A 24737-nucleotide genomic window follows, 5' to 3' on the forward strand; every position below is an offset into this window, starting at 1 on the left:
TGATAATTCAACCATATAATTAACAAAATCTCACAATTTTTAACTTCATCTAAATCAACCATATAAATTAAACATAATTTTAGATGTGATTAACGAAATATGGCAGTCAAAAAAATTGTGTGTTCATTACACATTTTTTTCTTCTTAGATTCATTAAACATTTTTGTAATTTTAAATCTATTATCTATTTTATTATTATTGGCTGCAGACAAAATTGGAATGAAACGCACCGTTTCTAACTTTACTGTGCACGCGGTGAATGAATGAATTCAATTATACATACAAGACTTGCCGTGGAAAGTGGTACGAATGCAATTATCTATCATTCAATTATACTATTCCGTTATGATTGAATGAATAATTCGATTGATGCAATTCGAAGAACACTATGGAGAACCCTCAATATCCAAACAACCCTCCTCCTTCACCCTATAACCAACGCAGCGCTTCCATTCCCAAGCAACCACCATCGCACCATTCCGATAACAATGATCCAACCACCGCTGAATTACGCGCTCTCGATTGTAACCTCGCTTCCCTCTGCGAGCATGTTCAAATTGAAGGTTTCAATTCCGGCTCTTTCTCCGATATCGTTGTTAATGCAATGGGTTCCACTTATCACCTTCATCGTCTCATCCTCTCCCGCAGTTCTTATTTCAGGTCATTTCATTTTCTCATTATCCTCCTGTCAAATTTATTCAATTTCGGTTTAATCTATCAACTTAACTTTGGTGAAGTGTTTAAGTGCATGTTTGCTTCTCCGATGACAATATATAAACTGATTTATGTTTAGATAGATTATGAGTTCAATATATCTAAGGCAAAATTAATTCTACTCGAGACCAATCAACATGTTAAGTCAACTGTACAAGTAACTTTCTAGCTCAAATGCTTTGATATTAGAGCTTTAGTGCTTTTATATTTTATATTTGTATAATTTAGATTGGAAAGCGAGGTTATGATCATCTATATGAAGCATGAATTTTCTAGATCATGAATTATTAAAAACTTATGTTTGTGATTCAGGAACATGCTTCATGGTCCCTGGAAAGAAGCCAGTGCTGCTATTGTGACCCTGCAAATCGATGATAACAATGTTAATGACGAGGCTATTGCAATTGCTTTGGCATATCTTTATGGGAACCACCCTAAACTTAATGATAACAATGCATTTCGTGTCCTTGCTGCCGCATCCTTTCTTGACCTTCAGGTATGTTGTTGTTTACATTAATGGCTTGAAACGAAAATCATTTCTGTAAACATGATCATTAATACCTTTTAATCTTTTTGCATGATATTCAGATTTATAATGTTTTTATTTGGTGTATCATTACATCTATGTAGGATTTATGTGCTATATGTACAGATTTCATTATATCCGAGCTGTGGACTTCAAACTTTTTGGCTTATCAGGTTCAAAAATCCAGATGCTTGTATAGCCTCATTTGTGAAATTTAACTAATACTGTATACATTTTTTGGTCAGTTATTGATTGTGTGTGACTGTGTACTAGGTGTTTGCGGAGAACCAAGATTATGGCATTCATGGGGAGCGTGTTAGAACTGCTTGTTGGGGCTACCTCTGTCAAAGTGGCGGCATGGAGTTGAGAGAGGTAACAAGGAAAACCAAGTGCTTGCTTCATTTGGTGGTTTTGGTTCTTGATTATGTGTTTCTTATGAATACAAAGATTATGTTTGATTTGGCAACATTTACTTGTTGCAGGTGCTTCCTAAACTTTCATCTCATACATTACATGCATTACTGACCTCTAATGATCTGTGGATACCCTGTGAAGAGAAGCGGTAAGTGTATCGTAGGCCTTTATTTGGGTTTTGTGGTTAGCAGATTGAATTTTGCAAACTGCATAACACTTTTCTAATGCTTCATGAAAAGGTTTGAATTGGCTTTCCACACATTCCTGGCAAAAAGTGCTCACTGCAAGGTTGAACATCCTGCACATGGAATTCCTGGTTCTGAGTCTGGAACTGGCATTCATTCTGATAACACGAAGGGAAAAGGTATTGCTGATGGCTGTACTAACAAGATGTTGGAAACTGACTTGGGGAAAATGAGTCTTAAAAGTGATCTAAAGGACACTAGCATGCCTAACCTTTTAGTTGAGCTTGGAGACTCAGAAGGAGACTTCAACAGTGATATTTGTGATTCTAATCAACGGGTTCAACTTGCTTCATATGACATTTCACCAAACTTGAATCCATCGTATCCTAGTGATATGGAAGGACCTTCATTGGGTAATTCATTGTCTGATCCAGACGGGGTAAGAACATCATGTTATGTTGAGGTGCCTCTTGGTGCTGGAACAACTACTGGAGTGGGTATTGAAGGGCCTTCTGAGGAAGGATCCTGCTACCATTCGGATAACAACAATAGGTTGGTCAGAGATCAATCCAGAGATTCTTTTTCATCGAGTTCTTGTAGTGGGCTCACATCCAGTGAATGGGGAAGATATGGAACCCCTTTGCTTTCATGGGGTGGCCATGTAGGCAGAAGACAGGTCAAAGCTCATCCCAGAGGAAACTATAGAGATGAAGACGATGTATTTATTAATATATTTGAAGGGGGCTCACTTTTATATTGCAATATGTCTTTTGATGCACTTTTAAATGTCAGAAAGCAGCTTGAAGAGATAGGATTTCCTTGCAAAGCTGTAAATGATGGTCTATGGCTGCAGGTTGTACTGACATTAATTTGACTTTTGAAGTTAGTTTTCCATTTAGCATCTTAAAGGAAAAGCTTATAAATGTAATATTTCATTCTTTCGTTTCCCCCCTTAAAAGGCTTAAAAACTAATTTTGACCAATGACATGTTACACTTTTCGTTATTCCCCTAAAACAGACCAAGTTTGTCTAAACCGTCAGTATCCTCCTCAAGAGGCATCTATTCTTGAAAATATTGGAGTGTCATAATTTCAAATTCTGCAAATCAATCATGTGGCATATTGGTCACAATACTTGGTATAGAAATTACTATTCATTGGACTAAAATTATTGATTGTGAATTCTTTTTGACATTATTGCTTTGGTGTTTTATTTTGTTTGCTTTTTCAGATGCTTCTTAGTCAGAGGGTACAAGAGATTGCTGCTGATACATGCAGAGTTTGTTCCCTTATGACTATGTCTTGTACTTGCCATAGGCAGTTTGCATTTTTACATGGATCTACCACCGGATCTTACATACAAGAACATAATCATAACAATATGCCTGGGGGTGGAGGAAATATATATGTTGCTGAATCTTCTACAGGTGAAAGAAATGGCTCTTTTAGACCTGTACGAGTACATGTTAGAGGTGCTATTGATGGGCTTGCAGGTATTGGCCGTGGAACTACATTTGTTCCTGCAGCGGCTTCACCTCCTACACGATTTGTCTTTTCTCGTGTGCCATTTGGCGTTGGCAACAGAAACTACCCTCAGTCTGCAGCCAATGATGATTCAGAAGCACGTGCTGATCACAATGGAGACCTGTCTGGAGATGGATTGACAGCTTTAGTCGGGCTTAGCCAGGGAGGGAATTATGGAACAAATATACATACAGAGCTAACACAAAGGGAACAAGAAATGGGATTGCAAAGTACTGCTGGGGGTGCAAGTACTGGTGGTATTCCCGTACAATTGTTAGAGACACCAGAACATACCATTGGTATAGAATGGGAGAATGACAACAGTTCTTCTATATCATTGGATTTGAAAACACCTTTAAGCCATTTCCCTCCTTTTCGCTTTGGGTAAGTCTGCCACTTTGCAACTGTTAATAATTGTTAAAGTAATATGGTATATAAATATTGCTAGTTATCCTGTGAGCTGGTTTTTATAACCCATCTCACTCAACCACAACACTAGAAGCTTGGTGGGTCCATTAGATTTGGTAATCCTCCTTAGTTACAAACTTACAATGTAAGCATTCACAATATTACTATCTTTATTACTCATTATCGTTGTCTTGTAGATGCTATTTAGCATGACTTAAACCTCGTATGAATAGAAAGTCATGTCCCCAATGTTTGTTGTGTTTTTCTCTACTTGTCTCTCCTCCCTCTTGTTCCCGCTTTAACTGTGTTTCTTTTTTATCTGTTTGAATCATCTCCCCTTTTCTGGAAGTTCAATTATCTGCTTGGATGAGAACTTACGCACTCGCTTGGAAGATGGCCATGACTCTTGACTATTTTACATAGATATTCCTTTTAAACTGCATTTTCTGTGTCTAATATTTTATGACCATTGCTATTTCCTGAATGCATGGAACCCCTGCCTTACAATTCAAGTGGGATTCGTCTTGCAATTTCTGCTATCATTTCTTGTATTTCTGTCTCAACTGTTTAACTTATATATTTTTTTTCTTGCTTTTACTATTTCTGTCTCATTTCTTGCTTTTACTAAAGGCAAATACTAACATGTGTCCTAAGGGCACATGCCAAGGAATAATAAAATAGACATATTTGTCTTGGAAGTGGTGTATTCAGTTCATTAAAAGTTAATAAATTGTTCTTTTCAAGACTATATCCCTTTATTTGGTTCTGTAACATGTTCCCTTAAGGAACTTGTTAGCAAGACCCTTCTTTATAAGGCTCCTAAATTTGTGAGTACTAAGCTTCATTAGTTTATTTAAATGTTCTGAAAATTTCTGTTGATTTTGCAGTGTAAGTTTTGAGGAAGTGCACAGGCTTGGTGATGGCCAGGTCAAGCATTCTCCAGAAGTTTTCTATGCTGGTTCTTTGTGGAAGGTAACATGTACATCAGTTACTTGTTATATTCATCTAAGACGATCTTGAGTGTCTTGGTTTGAAAATATTTTATTTGTTTGAATCTTTAGGTCAGTATTCAGGCTTTTAATGATGAAGACCCCCAGGGACGCCGCACCCTTGGTAATGTTTTTATTACATCAAAATTATCACCTTCGGGATGTGAACAAATATCAGCAATAGTAATAATAGTAAATAGTTTGAATGATAATGCAGGATTGTTTCTTCACCGTCGGAAGGCAGAGATAACTGATGTGCACAGGAAGGTTAGCGGGACTGCTTTTCATATATTTCAATTATTTGGGCTTAAGTTGGGTTTTATATTTATGCTTTGAAGTTTGAAAAGTTTATTTTAGTACTAGTAAAATAGTAACGGTCTTACTACCACGCAAGCAACCTTTTTTTTATCCCTTCTATAAATTTATTGCATGGCCTGACATATATACTTGCAAGCTGATTGCTAATAACTTTCATTGTAGATCTTAAATTAGATGTTAGACCTTACATCATGGTATATCTTTGAAATTTGTTATCAGGTACATATGTACGTTGACTCGCGTGAAAAGGTGACTGCACGGTATCAGGTAACAACTATAATGAATACAGCTTCAATAATTTGGATGTTGCATGATATTCTATCATTTTCATTACTGATTTTGGGTTTGTTCTGCCTTACACATTCAGTTGACTTGCCCATCCAAGAGGGAAATGTTGGTGTTCGGAAGCTTTAAACAAACGGGCACTCTTCTACCTAAAGCTCCTAAAGGATGGGGTTGGCGAACTGCTCTGCTGTTTGATGAGCTTGCTGATCTTCTACAAAATGGGGCCCTAAGGGTTATTGCTGTAGTGCAGCTTGTTTGAATTAAACAGGTAAAATATCAAGTTGACTGCATACCATAGCTGAAAATAAAAACGTTATCCACACACTCACTACTATACTGTTTATTATTGATTGTATTTTATGTACAGCCATCAAAACATGAGACCTACCCCTGACAATAACTGGATCAGACAAACAAAATAAAAAAGAATTCTGTTTGCATCATTCTCTCCCGTAACATAGCCTCTTAATTGGAAGTTTTTATCAACTTCCTATTGGATAGGAGCACCATCTTATTTAAGTGGAACTCGCATAAATTTCAGCAATAATAAATAATGTATTTTTTTTATATATAAATTACAACAAATAAATATGTTCTCGATTTGTGATAGGAAAGTTACTAGTATCATTTTGTTTCTAAAAGATACAATTTCTTTCTTTTGCCCACTCTTGTAGGAGATGAACGATGGTTAAGGCCTACATTGTACAGTATAAGAATTGTGAAGCTGCATACAGTATTTTATGAATTATGTGTGATCAGTTTACTTTTTTTCTTCTTTTGTAATTGTGATCAATATACTGATAGTTTGATCAGTAAATTGTACACACGACCAGTTTGCTTTGGCGCCCCTTCCATATACCTGTATTATCCGGATGTACACATTAGAACTTAAAATTTTCAAAATATTTTTGTTATTAGAGTAACTACGTCTACTATGACCTGCGTCGATGCATGGAATGATTTTTTTTTTTTTTTGTAGATTCTATGATTAATCTGTAGTGTTGATTTGGAACGGACTTGTTTTTATCAATGTGGCTAAACTAGTTATTTATTTTGATATCCTTCCAAAATCGGTTTCTAGACCCGAAGTGAACGAACGGTGGTCCATTTATTTTGAATGAGTGCAGTAGTTGTTTGTCATATAAATTGATATCTTTGAAAACCACCTTACTAAATTGTTGTCATTTAATCTCAACGTTACAGGTAACTACTCTCTTCCTTTTCTATCAAAGGTTGAAGAAGACAATCATATATGCTAAACTTATACTTGAAAAGGATAATACACCAAAATATTGTATACATCTAGGGCCTATTTGTTTTGGCTTTTCGGCATCAAGAATCACTTCTACAAACCTCAAAAGTGAAAAATTGAGTTTCCAATGGTGTTTGGTTTGGCTTTTAAGAATTGTTTCTATCCTCCAAAAGAATTCTCGTTAAAGCTACAATTCTTAGCTTTTGGTATTTCTAGAATCAATTCTATATTAAATTTTATATTTTGATTATTACAACCTATTATTTTCCTTTATTCCCTTTATATTCTCCTTCTTTTTGCTTTGTAATTAATTTGATAAACCAAATTTAATCAGAAAAATTAACGAACCAAATTAGTCCTTGAAAAATGTTTATGGTCATGAGTTACCAAATTTTGGATTTTCCTTTACGGTGTTTCTATTCAGATTTATTGTATTTTTTTTGTTACCTTTCTTTTACGCTATATTTTATCATTTTTGGAAACTAACTCTAATATTATTTAACTTAAATATATTTATCAAAAAATATAAAATATATGAACAAATATTTTGTAAAAAAAATAGTTTATGATCGTATTTATTATGTTTTAAATTAATATATAGAAAATTTATTTAAATTAAATAATATATCTACATTTAGTATTGATCTACATATACATTCAACTATGCACATTTACTTGAATTTAGCTATGTCCATTTTAGTAATTATATATTCAAAACAATTTTGCAACATTCAGTTTGTTTAATCAATTATGCATTATTGTATCCAAACATAAACCAATTCTCTCAAAATCAATTATGTCATAATCAATTCTATCATAATCAATTATGTCATAATCAATTATATTCAAAGCTGAATCAAACACACTTACTCGCGCCAATATATCGTAATCCTAATAGTAATAACAAAAACAAGGCGCACAACTCCTCAAGGCATTATAGGCCACTTCATAAAAGAACTATTTTGAAATTTTGATATTGAGGGATTTTTGAGACTACTCGTTACACATTCAAAGATCAAAGTAACTATTACCATTTATTAAATTTTATGAAATGTTGATTTGCGAAGAAAAAAAACTTGAGCACTAAACTAGCATAGTTTTTGTATGGTTTTCGATCGACTGAATTGTGATTTTTTTTATTGAAAGGTGGGTAAATTGTGAAATTGGTTATGTCACTTGTTTTTGTTTGTGAATAATTTTTTTAAAATAAATTGGATTTTGGAAGCTCATCAAAACTAGGTTAGGCCTCAAGGTTTAAAAAAAACTCTTTAAAGGTCTTCTTGCCTTCGACGATGATATCATTCCCTCACCCAAATTATTATTAACAAAAAAGGAAAAGAAAAATACTTAAATAGAACATTCAGATGTCCTAATTTAATTGATAAATATATCAAAATTATTAGACCAAATATGTTGATTATGATTAAGTAGTAATTATTCTTCTACCTCCAAACAATAAGAAGCTAACAAACAGTGCATGCATTTGTCATTGAGTCACATCATACAATCTGGAAATAGCTAGATATACATATGAAATGTTAAAAATTAATATTGCAAAATGACAATGAACAATTATATTTGAATGTGAACTATCAAAATAAATTAAAATAATAAGTGGTATTGAAAGTTAAAAATCAACAAATAATAGATAACACAATATATCGCACTAATAAAAAAATAATTTGTACAAAAAAACTAAAAAAGTATTACAATATATGTGTAACTTTTTGGTTTCTTTTCAAATAATCAATTTAAAATTTGATCCAATTCAAGTCATTTACACAAAAAGAACATATGATAATAATGAATTTTATATGATTTTCGATTTCTTTTAACCGATTACGATTTTAATTTGGTACCCAAACCCAAATTATCCTATTCAAAAATTGAGTTCGATAGGATTATTGCTCATCACCCGTGGGTTTGGACCAGAACCGATGCCCACCCCTTGTTCATCTCAAATCTTAGCCATTGCTATTCTTTAATATCATATCAATGGTATAAAGTCATAGACCCATGACACAACCCCCCTATATAGTATGAAGAAAGATGAATGAAGAAACCAAAATTCAAAAACACAAATTACTAGTAATTTTTTTTTAATTTTTTTTTTTGGTACAGAAATTACTAGTAATTTAAAACCCTATATATCTTCAGTAGTAGCAGCTGAAAATTCGTTTGAATCTGAAGGCGGCAACGCAATTTCATTCCTCTTTCTCTTCCAAGTTCCATTCCAAGTTCCAGGTTTCATTCTACCTCTCCTAAACTCCATAGTTTCAGTGTTTAGGGTTTTGTTCTGTCAAATTTCTCAATTCTTCTTTAATGGACTCTGCGTTTTCTGTAATACTTCATCAATGGCTATCATAACACATCTCACCGGAAAACGCCCTCATCACTGGCTCTCCGTTGATCACAACCGTCCCTCTCCCAATTCTCCAACATTCAAAAGACAGAAGTTATCAACAACTATGTCGAACAACACGCCACCACCGCTAACCACCAATGCCACTGTTTTCAGAATTTCTCGTTATCCCAAAACCAAACCACCTTTGCGTAGAGAAATTCATGCTCCGTGTAGTAGTAGACCACGCAAATTCGATTTATCAACTAATTTGAAATTAACAGAATCATCCAATTTGATGGCTAGTGATACCACCGATGAGTTAATGGAAAAATACGAGCATGCGAAACATGCTGCATTAGCTACTATCTCTTTTAGGGAAAAGGGAAAGGTAAAAGATAATATTAAGGAAGTTGTTGTTTTGAAAGATTCAAATGTCGAAGATGTAGAAGAATTTCTTTCTGTGGTGAAAGACCACAAGTTGAAGGAGAATGGTTTGGTTTGTTTGGATGATAAGGTTGAGGTTGTGAATGGTGGGATTCAGCAACAGTCAACTTCATCTATGGTTGATGCTGCAAAGATGTTGGATAATTTGTCTTTGAGTACGAAGAATGATCTTTCCGGTGTTTGTGCTTACAAGAAGTTGCTTGAGGCTGTTGATAAGCGAGGGGACACACTTGGTAGGTTGAAATTTGAAATTCAGCTTAATGAAAAGCGCAAGTCCGCGTTTGATTTGTTGCGTCCAAAGAAGGAATTAGTTGAGGTAAAAGTTTGTTTATTAAATTGCCGACACACGTAGATAATTTGTATTTGTATGTACATGTATTTGTCTATATAAATGCTACTCTGTTGTCAAGGCATATGAAGCATTCTTAATGTTTGGGGTATACTGACAAAGTCTTACTATGGTTTTCAGGAAGTGCCAAGGGAACCTTTTGTTCCTCTTACAAAAGAGGAAGAAGTTGAGGTTACGCGAGCCTTTTCTGCCAACCAGTATGCTTCGAAAATTTGGCTAAGTGCTATTTAGGAAATTTTGAAGTTGTACCATATCTGATCGAGGGTTTGTTTCTACAGGAATAAGGTCTTAGTTAATCATGAGAAATCCAATATTGAGATATCAGGCAAAATGTTTCGGTGCCTTAGGCCAGGTGAATGGTTAAACGATGAGGTGATGTACTGATCTTTTTTGCTTATTGTTGAATTTATGTAGAAGAAAAGAATTGATATTGAACTATAACATTATCTGGAATTGTTGCACCATGAAGTTGAGTTATCTTGTGTTTTACCTTTGCAGGTGATAAATTTGTACCTTGAGTTGTTGAAAGAGAGGGAGAGAAGAGAGCCGCAGAAGTTTCTGAAATGTCATTTTTTCAATACCTTTTTCTATAAGAAGGTAGTGTCTTTTTATTACCCTTATAAAATGGGCGGTGTTTGCACAAAAGCGTGCATGTCCACCGGGATTCCTTAAGCTTTTGAGGCATGTTTTATAGATTTTTTTTGTTTCATAGAAAGCAACATACTGTTGGTAAATATTTTCTTCAAAAACATGCCTTTAAATGTTTTGCATTGAAAGTTTAAAATATTTCCATAGAAAGTACTACTTCTTATCATATGATTATTTGCTCTAGATTTTAGTAAAAAAAATCAAATAAGTTCCGCATCCGGGTAGCCAATCCTTTAATAATTGGGAGCCGGTTACTCCTCGTCAAGCTTTTGTTTTGAACAAACAGGATATTCTTACTGATGCTCCCAAATTCCCTATATATATGTGAATACATATACTTGCATAGATATGGAATGATGAGCTTCATGCTCATGCTCTTTCCCTCCTTAGATCTTCTTTTTCTCTTGCAAGGCGTAGAAATGGAAGGAATATTTAGACCACTGCTTCATGTAGTTCACACTAGTCTGTAATTGTATTCAGTATAGTACTACAATAACAAGAAGCAAAGTCTTTTTTCACTAATAGAACAAACATGAAACACCCTGCATGTTATGTGTTTTATCTATGTTTTCTCTGTGATTCAGTCATGTTGTTCTATCATTGATGCTCGTAATTTTGAATGTTAATTGCCAATGAAACAGTTAATAAACAGCAAGAATGTTTATGATTACAAATCAGTGAGGAGATGGACTACTCAAAAGAAATTGGGATATGGCCTACATGAATGTGATAAAGTAATTATTCTGAACACATTTTTAATTTTTGTTTTTTATTATAACCAATTAATGTGCTGATTTTTTACCTGATTTGCTGCCGACTTGTCGTTCCCAGATATTTGTACCTATTCACCAGGGGACCCATTGGTGCTTAGCTGTTATCAATAAGAAGGAAAAGAAATTTCAGTATCTTGATTCACTGAAAGGAATTGACACAGAAGTGCTGGAAGTGCTGGTAATATTTTTGGTCTTGTAGCTTACTCTGTCAGTTCCATATTAAGTGTCACATATTTGCCTGTCTTATATTATTTGTCATTTTATAATACAAAATTACCTTTGGAGCATTAGTTACATTTTTCCACTAATACTTCTATTCATTGTATCTCCGTCACTCTAATAGCTCCACTAACTACTTTATTGATAAAGGTATTTTTGTCAATGACTAATTTTATCATAGAAATTATTATAATCAGTGATTTTCTTAAGAAGTGTTCATAATCTTAAACATCACTTAATATGAAATAGGTAACACTAAATTTCATATTTCAAGCTGCATATTGCTTTATAAAAGTGGTGGAAGTCATAAAAGTTCATTCGGTTTTAATCATCAATATTTTTAATGAAAAGACACTTCATTTTAAATCTTTATGGTTTCATTTTTTGCACAGTTGTATAATTTTTTAGTAAAGTGATTGAATTAAACCCTTTTGTTTTGTCACCTTTACTATATCCAATACAGTGTGATTTATTTCTCATTAGAATAGTGGGTCAATGGTTATTCTTTTGAATCTCAAAAGAAGCAAATCAAATCAAACCTGGGATCATGCAAGATGTTGTTGCAGAAAGCGTTGGTCTGACACAGACGACTCAGTTTGATCATTGATCGGTTTGAAATATTGTTCTGTTGTTTGTCCAGTTTCCAGGCCATCTGTTGACCATTTGACACTTAGATGATTCATTTTTTTCTTTTTTCTTTCAAACTTGTTGGAATTTACTTCTGGCAATTAATTGTATGATAATTATTTTCATTGGTTACCACCGTTTTAGATAGCATGACGTTGACTTACTTGTGGTGTGAAAATTGTGCCTTGTTTTTACTTTTACTTATGTTGTTAGTTGGTCTTGTTGGTTTTTAAATTTTTCACAAACCAAACAAATATGATTTGCTTTGGGTTGGTCCAGGCCTTTGTCTATCAATTGGAGCCTAAGTGTGCCTCTGAAGATGGTCACTTGCCATCTCATTCCAGACTTAATTTGATCGGAAACTCAAGAAAGATATATGTATTTATTTTTAGCTGTTGCAGTATGTAATATTTTTGATTAATGTCTCCCAGGCAAGGTATTTTGTAGATGAAGTGAAGGACAAGACTGGAGAAGATGTTGACATTAGTTCTTGGGAAACAGAATTTGTTGAAGACCTTCCTGAACAGATGAACGGGTTTGTAATTTAATCTTGTGTGAATCACTTTGTCACAATTGGGAAAATACTTGGGTGACATTGGTGACTTAAGTGTTTTTTTTATGAGAGAATGATACATGAATAGTTAAAATAAATTTTTTGATGAGAGAGAATGATTAGTGAGAACCTGTCACAATTGTCTTGATGAAACTAGAGGGCTCCACGTCATAATGAAATTTCCATGTCTGTGTAAAATTTGGGGGATCCCCTAATTGAAAAAGGAAAAAACTGAGAACCAAAATTGCTCAGAAAAAAAGTAGGGAACCAAAACTGCACAATCGTGATGCTTAGGGATCAAAAGTGGAATTAAGCCTAATTTTGCTTGCAACTTGAAAATGAAACATCATTGTCCAGGTATCAATTGATAAATACTAGGAAGAAAAGTTGCTCTTTGTTGTTTTAAGCAAAGTGTCACACGAATATATTTTAACACATATTTTGAACTTACACACAACTCTATTTGACTCGTGTATTAATTTCTTAATCATTTGTAATTGGGGTTTTGTTTGCACCAATAAGAATCACTCCTTGGGTCTTGCTACATGGCTATTTTGATTTTTCTGTTCTTTGAAGGTACCCATTTTGGTCATTAGTATTTAGTAATCGTTACTACTGGTGCATACAGTTTTTTTTATCCCCAGAACTTGATTGTATGTCAATTGGTCAAGATAATTTCTCTCTAAAAGCTATTGGTTATTATCAAAAACAAATGCTTGTAGCTCTAAAAAGTGATTACAAAAGTTTGTGGGTGGATTATTTTCTAAATTTAATTTTATGTTATACTTGAGCAGGGATGATTGTGGGTTGTTTATGGTCAAATATGCTGACTTTTATAGCAGAAACTTGAGGCTCTGTTTCAACCAGGTAAAACAGACATTTCCATTACCATGAAGAGAATCATGCATTTGTGTTATGTTTATTTCATAGATCAGAAATATTTTCCTTTTTGTCAAGTCACTCACATAAGGAACGCTTTCTAATTGTTAATCTAGTTTTTCTTGACAAGAATTTTTAGTGGAAAAAATGTTTTTGTGTGTACATGGTGTGACCAATAACTGATAATTTTAACACCAAATTACCCTGCTGGAACGTTTTAACAAGATCCAGTGGACTCATATTTTAAGCCTGGTCAAATTGCCGAAGAAGCCTCATTTTTATGACTAATTTTTAATATGGTTCAGAATTGAATTTTCCTTTCCACAATTCCATTTGTAGGAACATATGCCTTACTTCCGGCTTAGAACAGCCAAGGAAATCCTGAGATTGAAAGCTGACTAAGCAAGAAAAGAACACACATGAGAATTTGGGGAAAGAAAACGTTAATGTGAAGTTAGCAGGGAACTTTCTGATGGAGGATCCTTCACTTTTGTCACTAACTTGACAATAACCATTCAAGAGTTTGGGGTATTATTATGTTGACTGGACTGACTATACGTATCATCTTGATGTCTGGAATTCTCTATCGCGCTCTAAATGAAATTGTCTGATAAATGGAGAGGACCCTAGCTCATATTTAGATACATAGTTACAACAAATTGGTAGAGTAGAATGCAGTAGATTCATAGGTTGTACATGCTACACATAAGTGAATCCATAGATTATGCATTTCATTTTGAGGTTGAGCTGTTGATTATTACGTATCAATAAATAAATGTATCAATAAATAAATGTCCTTCTTCACTATTTTTTGTGTTTGCTTTTAATATTTGCTTCAATTTCTACTGAGGGTTGAACTTGTTTGCAGTCCAAGCTCATGTTAAGCGAATTGAGAGTGATGAATAACATTGTCGATTCCTTTGATCCTTTGGTTGATTATGTCATTCTCTGAATCTATATGATGCGATGTTTTGCAGCTTCTTATACTTTTATCTGTGTCTGAATTACTAAGTTAGGTAATTTGCTTATGTTGTGTATTAATTAGTTTTAGTTGTTCGAATTGATATTTAATTTATTACCTATATATGTTTTGACCAAAAATTTATGTTATATTTAAAAATAAAATAAAAAACCCAACACATACCTAACATGTGGATCGCAAAGGTACAGAGCCCAGTTATTGACAACTACATTGAGCTGAATTCTCAAATTTGGAGTATATCCAACCAGTTAGGCGTATGTTGTTCACAGTTGAAGGTTATGCCTTTGCTTGTACTTTAGCTCCCTACTTTGTACGTGAAATGGGTACTTTTTATTATCACCAAATAATGTAATTATTGTGCAAAATAAAATGACAGTTAATTTCCAGCGTACTAATTTACGTGTTGTATTTCTAGGCAAGGGGAACGCATTCACTTAAAATAGTACATAAAATGGACAAGATCATAATGGTCAACACGTAACCAAAGTTTGAAAGGTAATTCCCAAATAACAAACAGCTTACCCATGAAGAGAAAGCAGCTTACATGGTCCTAGAAGGAAAAATAACAGAAGGCCCCAACACAGATAGCAACACGACATTCAAAATGCATGTGAAGTTAATATGGCCTAATATATCAATGACTCAGCATAATTCAAAATAGGCCTAACATTAGATACTAATTATAACGACTTCTGACAAGAACCGCTGGTTAATTATAATTGTACTTGTTAGCCAAAATGAAAAATAACACAGGCGTTGTTAAAGAGTTTTGAATCATAGAGCAAGATGCTTTGTAGTTGTACCACCACTTCACGGTTGAGTTCTTCTTGCGTTCCCCCCATTGTATTGTGAACACACTTGTCCTCCATTGTTAATTGATATGCAATACTTCGTAATGAAAACAATGTAAAAGCAATTATATTATTTATTTATAATGCTATATGATTATGTTATATATTGTATCCGTTGATGAGATGAGACCATTTATTCAATGGTAATGCAGCATGATTAATTATGGGATCGCCAAAAATGATGCACCAGTTTGCTATTTTGCAGTAAGTTTTGGCTATGTGACTGTTTCCCTTCTTCTAGCTAGCTAGCTAGCGACGAAATGAAAGGATGTGTCGTTGTATAGTCTTTTGCGGCGTTGTTTAATAGGGTGACCTGACACAAGCAATGACCCTGAAAATCAGATTAGGTTCGGGGACGTGTATTTATTTGTTTCTTCTCACTTGGCTGGTTGCTTATTACTCAAGTCAAAATTAAGGTTATTCAAAGATGAACCATGTCTTTATTATAATAATTCATCTTTATTATAAGAAATCTTGATTTTTCTGGTATAAATAGGATGAGAAAAGTTTATTATAATAATATTAATGAGCATTGGAAGAATATTTTTTTTTTTCAAATGACAAATGTAGATATATTAATTAATACTGTATTAAATTTTTCTCATTGTCAGAACTTAAACTGTCAACTTTTAATTCTCCAACTCTTTAAATCTCTTAACTCAAACTAGTTGAACTACCTAACTTCCTAGAAGAAAAAATTATCTCTTGATCGATAGAATTTATTTTTACCATTTTCAGTCTCTATAGTAACTAAACAGAAAATTTTATCAATAAGGAAAAATTGTAAGTATATATATTTTTTTTTATATATATAATTTTTTTTGACATGTTGGCCAAAATTCTACGAAAATGTCAAATATACTCTAAACTAAAAAGTTAGCCAAAATAAGGAGTATTTACTTTCGTAAAATTTTGGCTAACTTTGCCATTGTGGACCATTGGATTATGATGTAGCCGTTTTTAATAAAAAAAATTCGACAATAGTTTTAATAATTATTTATTATTATTAATAAAAAAATTATTAATATATTTTTTTTTGCTCAAAAAAATAGTTTTAATAATATTTTGAAAACCATACACTAATATTTATTTGATTATTATTACCGCTTTTTTTTGGGGATTACTATCATTTTTTTAAAAGGTTTTGGATGATTATGATAATATTTTTTACCGGTTGATTATCTGAGACTGAGTATTTATCCAAAAAAATATTCCATTTCCAGTATCTTGTCATTCACAAAGCATATCAACGCCTACTTCCCTCTCTTCGCTGTTGTTGCTTCTCTAATCTTCTTTCTGCCATCATCATCGTTTTCTTCACTCAGACGCACACACAATTTAACAATTAACAATACAAAACGAAAGGGATATTCAAAGCAACGCTATTACTACTTTCCCCATCGTTTCTGGCTTTTGCTTTTCCTTTTTTCCTCCACTTTCAGATCTGAATTTCATCATTTCAAATTCTCCATTCTCCATTCTCTTCTTCATTCTTCCATTTCACTTCAGTTCCACTTTTCGCTCATCACTTTCATGTTCTTCTTCGGATTCCAATTTTCCCCTCATCGTAAGTATTTTCTTCTTTTTTTGCTTTTCATTATTTAATTTTCTTCATTATTAATGCGATTATGATTATGATTACGGTTTTTTACTTTACGAATTCTAATGTGTGCGTATGTGTTTTGAAATTCGTAGCGTGTGTAATCAGATCTTGAAAATTGGCGCCCCAACGTCGCTCACAGCGCCACATGGGTGGTCAGAGCAATGCTGCCGCCGCGGCTGCTTTGTATGACCACGCCGGCGGTGCTGTACCTTTGCACCCTGCACCGGCAGGGACTGCACCCGATGCTGGCGATGCTGTTATGGCACGCTGGTTGCAATCCGCCGGCTTACAGCATCTGGCTTCTCCGTTGGCGAACACTGCCATCGATCAACGCCTTCTCCCCAACCTTCTCATGCAGGTATTGTCACCGTCTCTTCATTTGATAACAACTCTTTTAAGTTCTAATTTGAAATTCTTCCCTTGTTTTGATTCGAAGAATCGTTATTTTTTATGCTGAACTAATTATAGCGTGAACAGTATTTGTCAGATAATAGACGGTAGTTTTGTGTTGTATTGTAATTGTAATCTATGAAACACTTGCACCAGACATGACACTGATACCGATACCGATACCAACGCGTCAACGCCGTTAATAAATTGAGAAAATAGCTTATTTGAATGTAATCATATGTGTTGGACACTAGCCGCACATTTGATCAGAGGTGTTGGTGTTACGGAGGTTGTTATGCCTTTCATGTTTCTGATGAGTTTGCGTAACTTCATACTTTGCAATAATGACCTAAATTGATCTTGAAGTTTAAGCACTCCTGTATTTTGAGGGATATAAATGTGTATTGTATTTGGTAAATAAGAAGATTTCATTGACTGTGGTATTAGTGTGGTTGAACATGTTAAATGTTATTTTTTTACTTGTAATTGTTTATGCAATGATAGGATGGTAGTTTGTGTGGTGACTTAGATGAACATGATATTATTGTAGGGTTACGGAGCACAGTCTGCGGAAGAAAAACAGAGGCTTTTTAAGTTAATGAGAAGTCTCAATTTTAATGGGGAGTCTGGTTCAGAACTATATACACCCACTTCCCAAACTTTAGGTGGGGCGGCTGTATCAGATGGGTTCTATTCTCCTGACTTTAGGGGTGATTTTGGAGCTGGTCTTTTGGATCTTCATGCTATGGATGATACAGAGCTTTTGCCCGAGGTACGGTGACTGTATGGTAACTGGTCTGTTCGCTAAAACAATGCAGTACTGTATTTCGATTCCTTTTTTTCATTTTATATAAATAATATGCTCTACATGAATAATTGCCTTCTGTGTATTACAGAAGATTTCTCATTTTTTCCTAGTATCACCCAAAGTTGTCACTAAATGTTTACCAAGTTTTTATAGCATTTTGCACAACTTTTTTTTTTTTGGGTGATTGGTGATAATGTGCAGCTATATAGACAATATTCTTAATTGTATAAGCTATGATTTAACCGATAACCTATAATAGTTCTGCTTCATACTTTCAACCTGTTGCTTTTTCCCTGTGCTTGATTAATCTCATTCGTCCCTTATTATGTTGCTTCATTTTCCCTAAGGGTGTGTTTGGATTGAGGGTTTAGGAGGGGAAGGGAGGGGAGGGTTCACTTTTCATTTTTAAATTACGGACAACATGAAATGTCTTTTAAAAAGTTAACCTATTAACATGATAAACGATAATATAATATTTCTATCACACTTGATTTATTTTAGAAAAACATGTTATATAGTCCGTAGTTTAAAAAAGAAAACTAAACCCTCCCCTCCCTTCCCCTCCTAAACCCTCCCCTCCCTTCCCCTCCTAAACCCTCAATCCAAACACACCCTAACTTTCTTGCATCAAGTTGTACAAGTATCTTTGTATGCATTTGTTACATTTGGCTCTGATCTATTTACTCTTTTCAGCATGTTATCTCAGAACCCTTTGAGCCATCACCCTTTATGCCTGGAAGTACCAAAGAATTTGAAGACGACTTCAACTCAGTCAGCATCAAGCAGGAAGGAGGAGATGCAGTTGCTGATGTGTCAATTTTTTTACCTGTGAATGAAAAGGAGAACAATACCAGAGAAAACAATGTTGCGAAGATAAAAGTTGTGGTATGTTAATGTTTTATGTATATCTACAAGTACACCAATACATTCATACTTTGATATCAAAGCATGTAGAAAGATATCATTTCATTTTCATTTGCTGTTTTAGTTATGCTTGGTTTTTCAATTATATATCACCAACCTTTTCTTTCCCAAACTAGAGCAAGAGTTGCACTAAAACAATCATCATTTGGAAAATAACAAGAATTGAGTGTGTTAATCATTCCTACATTTTAATGCACTAAAGCATTTTTAACCATGATGTTCTTTGATTAACACATTGTTGGTGGTTTTATATATAGTTGCTCCATGAATTAAATTCATTATTTTCTCTAAATGCATTTTTTAGGTACGCAAAAGACCTTTAAATAAAAAGGAGCTCGCAAAGAAGGAGGATGATATTGTAACTGTATTTGACAAGGCATATTTGGCCGTTCATGAACCCAAAGTGAAGGTTTGTTGATATTGGAGTCAAGCACTATGTGTACTATTTATTTATAACAATATTAATTCAAAGGTTGAATTACCTCTGACTCAATATTGGGTTCTTATTTGTTTTGCAAATCTTATATTTATTTGCTTTCAAAAAGCTAATTGCTTGTCCTATGTTGAAAAGGTTGATTTGACAGCTTACGTGGAGAAGCATGAATTTTGTTTTGATGCTGTTCTTGATGAGAATGTCACTAATGATGAAGTAAGGCTGCTCCTTGTCAAAAAATGATTTTTTTTAAACCTTCCTTTTTTGGATTGTCTGTTGTTGTTATTAGTTATTTATAGAAGTGGTTGCTTGCCTCTCTTTATCTTTGTTACTAATCTAAGGCATGGTGCTTTGAAATAATAGGTATATCGAGTTACAGTAGAACCTATTATTCCTACAATTTTTGAGAGGACAAAAGCAACCTGTTTTGCTTACGGTCAGACAGGTGAGAAGATCAAAGCTACCTATTTCTATTATTATATTATAATTGTACTAAATGATAAGCATCACCCAGTTATATACTTCAAACCTTTTATGCTTTATAAAATTCTCTATTTATTTTTATTTATATTTACTGGTTTGTTCGTATATTTAAGTGGTTGTAGAGGATTACTGATACTGTTAGTGACTGAGCATATTGTCAGGGCCCAACTGGAGAAGCAAAGGATAGATATTAAGCTTTTTTTTATTACCTGTGTAGTGTTGTTCCTGGGTATTTTGTGGAATATGGGCTCAGTATATTTTGTGGAATATGGGCTCAGTATATTTAACATCTCAAAATTATCATAACACATTCATTTTGTAGTGGTTGACCAAGGTTTGGAGCTTATTAATGGCCTTGGTCTATACATAGTTATTTCCCATGGTAGATTCCATCATACAAGTAACTGAAATTAAAAGTTGAATACAAATCAAACTGTTTTAGTCTTGACATACCCATTCGGTGAATCAAAATTTAATTGTTGGTGAAACATTGAGTTGTCCATTCATGTTCCATCGCTGCTGCTATTTACTTGTATAGCCAGCCATCACCTTTATTCGTTATTGTGATGTTAATTGTGTTTGACTTTCAGGAAGTGGCAAAACTTTCACAATGCAACCATTACCACTCAGAGCTGCAAATGACCTTGTTAGACAGTTGCATCGGCCAGTTTACCGAAATCAGAAATTTAAATTGTGGCTTAGCTACTTTGAGATATATGGTGGAAAACTGTTTGATCTTCTTGGTGATAGGAAGTAGGTACTTCGTTCCTATAAAATATAAGGTGTTTTGTGATTTCATATGTCCTTCAGACATTAAGTTTTCATTTGGCATGTATGTTTTGTATTTGTGATATGGGACTTAACTGGAAGATTGAGCTTTTAATGTTTGCACCAATCAGCATGAGAAATCCACTCAAAATAGTGTTGCACTCGGTCTATTGAAAATGACCCATGGACAACTCCAGTACATTCCTTTTGGATTTCCCAAGCAGTGCTACTGCTAACTTCATCCTTTATCTAGCATGATTTTTATGGGTTTTTTTGAGCTACACACTTCCATTTGTCCAACTTATCATGCATTTACAGTGCTTATTATGTACATTAACATGCATATATAGTTTGCTGAGTGGTTTTGTTATTCTCTGAATAGGAAACTCTGTATGAGAGAAGATGGACGACAGCAAGTTTGTATTGTAGGACTGCAAGAATTTGAAGTTTCTGATGTACAGATTGTCAAAGAATTCATTGAAAGGGGCAATGCAGCGAGGAGTACAGGATCCACCGGTGCAAATGAGGAGTCCTCCAGGTCACATGCTATCTTACAACTGGTTGTAAAGAGGCACAATGAGGTGAAAGAGAGCAGGCGAAATAATGATGGAAATGAGACAAAAAGTGGAAAGGTTGTGGGGAAGATTTCTTTCATTGATCTTGCTGGAAGTGAAAGAGGCGCCGACACTACTGACAATGACCGTCAGACAAGGTACTTTTTCATTTTTATCTGCTCTGCAGAAACTAACTTCTGCTTGCATGGGGGGCTTTTAGCATGTTCTATGCATGTTCAGATTTCTGTTGAGGACCATAGTCCCTTACAACAACAACCAAGCCTTATCCCACTAAATGGGGTCGGCTACATGGATCAAACACCGCCATAATGTTCTGTCATATATCCTAACCCTATCCAACTCATTAATTTCTAGATCCTTCTTAATAGTTTTTATTATAGTTTTTCTAGGTCTTTGCCTCTAGTGATTTGACTCATCTCTATCTGATTTTTATTATAGTTTTTCTAGGTCTTTGCCTCTAGTGATTTGACTCATCTCTATCTGATTTACTCTCCTTAGTACAAAATCTATGGGTCTTCTCTTTACACGCTCAAATCACCTAAGCCGAGTTTCTACCATCTTTTCTACAATAGGTGCTACCCCAGCTCTCTATTAGATATCATTTCTATTTTTATCATGGAGTGCTAGGAACACTCTTTTCAACTTTCTCTCTAACACTCACTCTTTTATTTGGTGAAATCCATGTGGGTCATACACTTTGGAAATTGGTCCCACATAATGTGGTGGGACCCATAGGGATTTTACCCAATAAATAAGCGAGTGTTAGAACGTGTTGAGAAGAGAGTGCCCCTAGCACTCCTCTTCTACCATGTCTAGTCTTACCACACATCTAACGCAACATCCCCATTTCCACTACGCTTATTTTACTCTCTTGTTGGTTCTTTATCGCCCAACACTCCATTCCGTCAAACACTTATTTTTGCTGATAACCTTATTGTACGAAATACTTTAGGATTACTTATAAACATACTAATATTATGTTTGGTCGTTATTGTAAATATATTTTAGAAGTGATGATTGCAGCTCTATTTTTTCTTTTCCATTTAGTATGTTTGCTCTCTATATCTTGACTGTGTTAAAAATGAGAGTAGTTGGAAATATAAAATCATTTTAGTTAACAAAGGTGATTGAAACAAACTATTTGTTTGTTGTAGTAACAATAGTTTTGGTTGAACTTTTTTACTATTTGTTTTTTTCTGTATATTTTTTTATATTATTTTGAGCATATCATAAAATTGAAATTTTAATTCTTTATATTTCATCTTAGCCTTTTGTCTTGGTTTATAGTTATGATTTTTGTTGTACTTCAAAGTTGAAACTATATTTAACGTAATAAACCTCGGGAAACTTCGTGAACACATTATTTGTTGTCTAAGTTTTAGATTAATATTTTCATATAACTGCTTGATTAATTAACGCTTCCTTAGGTTTATTCCATCCCTGTCCTGGGGGAATTTTCTTGTTCAGACCACAAAACTTATCACATAGTAAAAAATCTCGTCACTTTTTTGCTACTTTGTGTTTAATTATTATAGGATTGAAGGAGCAGAAATAAACAAGAGTCTTTTGGCTTTGAAGGAGTGCATTCGAGCTTTGGACAATGACCAGATCCATATTCCTTTTCGTGGAAGTAAACTTACAGAAGTGCTTCGCGACTCTTTTGTTGGCAATTCAAAGACTGTCATGATTTCTTGTATATCTCCAAATGCGGGATCTTGTGAACACACACTTAATACCTTGAGATATGCTGATCGGTATGTGTTCCCTTATTGTGAACTTGACGTTATGTTCATAACCGGGTGTCCCTTTCTCTATGCACATGAATGTTGTAGATATTAATTGTTTTCATCATAATGTGAACAGAGTTAAGAGTCTGTCCAAAAGTGGAAATCCTAGAAAGGACCAGGCCCCAAATCCAGTCCCACAGTCAAATAAAGAGGTTTTATCCACATCATCCCTTCCAGATAGTGCTTGTGCCGAGGATGTCTATTATCAACGCCAAGAGGTGAAAACAGGGGATATGGGCAGGAAAGTTATCGAGAACGAAAACTCTTTGTACAGCTCTGCTGCTGCTGCTGATGTTGACAAGCAGCCATCGAGTTTTTCTTCCACTTTTTTATTCAACGGACGAGAGGAGAAAGGTTTGCCTTCTGTCTCAGCTGACAGGAACAGGTTTGAAGTGAAGAATTCTACTAGTCAAAAGATGAACCCTTATTCCCAAAATGATACGGATGAGAAAGTGCAAAAGGTGTCTCCCCCACGCAGAAAAGGGACCAAGGAGGAGAGACCTGAAAGGTCTTTCAACTGGCAAAAACGGGATGCCAATGGTTCTGATCATTTCACCACAAGCTCCAAGCAGCAGAGCACGGAGAATCATAACACAGTTGCGACTGGATCCAGGCAGCCGGAAACAGAATCCTCACCTGATGTGAATATCAGCGCCGTACTTGAGGTTTGCCAAATATTTAGAACTTCCCTTTACACCTGTTTTCAGTTGAATGTAAAACTCATTTCAATATCAGTTTAACTTCTTTGTGATACATCTGCAGGAGGAAGAAGCACTGATTGCTGCTCATAGGAAAGAAATTGAGGACACAATGGAGATTGTCCGTGAAGTGAGTTACTACTACAAGTTTTTCTTATGCATCAAATTAACGTTGAGTTAACTTTTATTGTCTCTATACAAATTTCTGGAAACAACAATTAAATTAAAGTGAACTCAATAAATCTGGAACATATTTTCACAGACCAAATAGATCCAGTTTCCTCTGCATCTATTGACTATGTAGCTTTTGATATAAATTTTCTCAGATTATACTTTAGTGATGACGGTATGTGCATATAAAACTTTATGCTCGTAGAATAGTTGTTTCTTGGTGCTCATCTTGTATTGCTTTTGGTTATCAGGAAATGAAACTGTTGGCAGAAGTAGACCAACCAGGAAGTCTTATTGACAGCTATGTAACCCAGTTGAGTTTTGTGCTTTCTCGCAAAGCAGCTAGTCTTGTAAGTCTCCAGGCTCGCCTTGCAAGATTCCAACATCGACTAAAAGAACAGAAGATACTAAGCAGGAAAAGAGTACCTCGTTAAGTGGCATGGTTTCTCTTATTCAATGTTGATGATGTGTATGTAATTTTTTCTGTGTTTGTTAGCAATATAGTTTGAAGGCTTTTGGTCATTTTACATCAACAAATCTTGTGGGATATTCAAATTAAATTTACTCAAATGTATATTCGTCCCTTGTGTGAAATGTGACATTACCTTCATGCCTTTGCAAAATGGATTTAATTTTATAGCATTGTTAGCATCAAATATTTTTTATACTATATATTTTTTATTGCCATATTAAATAAAAAGATTTAACTTTCATAAATCCTATTCTAAAGTATATATTTTTTGAATTTGGCTCATCTAAAGTGTGCATGTACAAAGTGAGTTGGAAGGTCATCCCCTCGCCCAAGATTTATGTT

The 24737-nt window shown here is 34.3% G+C and overlaps 3 protein-coding genes across 5 annotated transcripts; all 3 read left to right on the forward strand.

The window, feature by feature from the left end:
* Positions 1-291: 291 nt before the first annotated feature.
* Positions 292-6829, forward strand: LOC11416198 (uncharacterized). Of its 3 annotated transcripts, none has more exons than XM_024781644.2 (13): positions 292-660; positions 1027-1210; positions 1345-1413; positions 1514-1612; positions 1723-1802; positions 1894-2692; positions 3070-3746; positions 4658-4742; positions 4832-4883; positions 4977-5026; positions 5297-5344; positions 5445-5630; positions 6566-6829. In XM_024781644.2, the coding sequence occupies exons 1-12, from the start codon at positions 389-391 to the stop codon at positions 5619-5621; spliced, it is 2592 nt and encodes an 863-aa protein (XP_024637412.1). In that variant the 5' UTR covers positions 292-388; the 3' UTR covers positions 5622-5630; positions 6566-6829. The 3 variants fall into 3 exon arrangements, with proteins under 3 accessions (XP_024637412.1, XP_003609679.1, XP_024637413.1); XM_003609631.4 differs by lacking the exon at positions 6566-6829 and adding an exon at positions 6037-6392; XM_024781645.2 differs by lacking the exon at positions 6566-6829 and adding an exon at positions 5730-5970.
* A 1658-nt stretch (positions 6830-8487) lies between these two features.
* On the forward strand, positions 8488-14311 carry LOC11418290 (ubiquitin-like-specific protease ESD4). The gene is made up of 9 exons (XM_003609632.4): positions 8488-9718; positions 9872-9948; positions 10030-10123; positions 10250-10348; positions 11041-11133; positions 11231-11350; positions 12450-12553; positions 13366-13438; positions 13790-14311. Exons 1-9 carry the CDS (start codon positions 8969-8971, stop codon positions 13850-13852), a joined length of 1473 nt encoding a protein of 490 aa, XP_003609680.1. The 5' UTR covers positions 8488-8968; the 3' UTR covers positions 13853-14311.
* A 2184-nt stretch (positions 14312-16495) lies between these two features.
* On the forward strand, positions 16496-24565 carry LOC11417327 (kinesin-like protein KIN-13A). The gene is made up of 13 exons (XM_003609633.4): positions 16496-16850; positions 16979-17244; positions 17827-18048; positions 18778-18969; positions 19313-19417; positions 19580-19657; positions 19805-19886; positions 20515-20677; positions 21075-21404; positions 22803-23021; positions 23131-23719; positions 23817-23882; positions 24175-24565. Exons 2-13 carry the CDS (start codon positions 17032-17034, stop codon positions 24355-24357), a joined length of 2442 nt encoding a protein of 813 aa, XP_003609681.1. The 5' UTR covers positions 16496-16850; positions 16979-17031; the 3' UTR covers positions 24358-24565.
* Positions 24566-24737: the final 172 nt, after the last annotated feature.

Source organism: Medicago truncatula, chromosome 4 (assembly GCF_003473485.1).
Source record: "Medicago truncatula cultivar Jemalong A17 chromosome 4, MtrunA17r5.0-ANR, whole genome shotgun sequence".
In the NCBI taxonomy this organism is placed as follows: domain Eukaryota; kingdom Viridiplantae; phylum Streptophyta; class Magnoliopsida; order Fabales; family Fabaceae; genus Medicago; species Medicago truncatula.

Bases quoted from the DNA above. Each gene is read 5' to 3' on its own strand.
- LOC11416198 (XM_024781644.2), top strand. From the start codon at position 389: ATGGAGAACCCTCAATATCCAAACAACCCTCCTCCTTCACCCTATAAC. The intron at 1,803-1,893 runs GTAAGTGTATCG...CTTCATGAAAAG, and splicing joins ATACCCTGTGAAGAGAAGCG to GTTTGAATTGGCTTTCCACA. The intron at 4,884-4,976 runs GTAATGTTTTTA...ATGATAATGCAG, and splicing joins CCAGGGACGCCGCACCCTTG to GATTGTTTCTTCACCGTCGG.
- LOC11418290 (XM_003609632.4), top strand. From the start codon at position 8,969: ATGGCTATCATAACACATCTCACCGGAAAACGCCCTCATCACTGGCTC. The intron at 10,124-10,249 runs GTGATGTACTGA...TTACCTTTGCAG, and splicing joins GTGAATGGTTAAACGATGAG to GTGATAAATTTGTACCTTGA. The intron at 12,554-13,365 runs GTTTGTAATTTA...ATACTTGAGCAG, and splicing joins CTTCCTGAACAGATGAACGG to GGATGATTGTGGGTTGTTTA.
- LOC11417327 (XM_003609633.4), top strand. From the start codon at position 17,032: ATGGGTGGTCAGAGCAATGCTGCCGCCGCGGCTGCTTTGTATGACCAC. The intron at 19,418-19,579 runs GTTTGTTGATAT...TATGTTGAAAAG, and splicing joins TTCATGAACCCAAAGTGAAG to GTTGATTTGACAGCTTACGT. The intron at 20,678-21,074 runs GTAGGTACTTCG...TTCTCTGAATAG, and splicing joins GATCTTCTTGGTGATAGGAA to GAAACTCTGTATGAGAGAAG.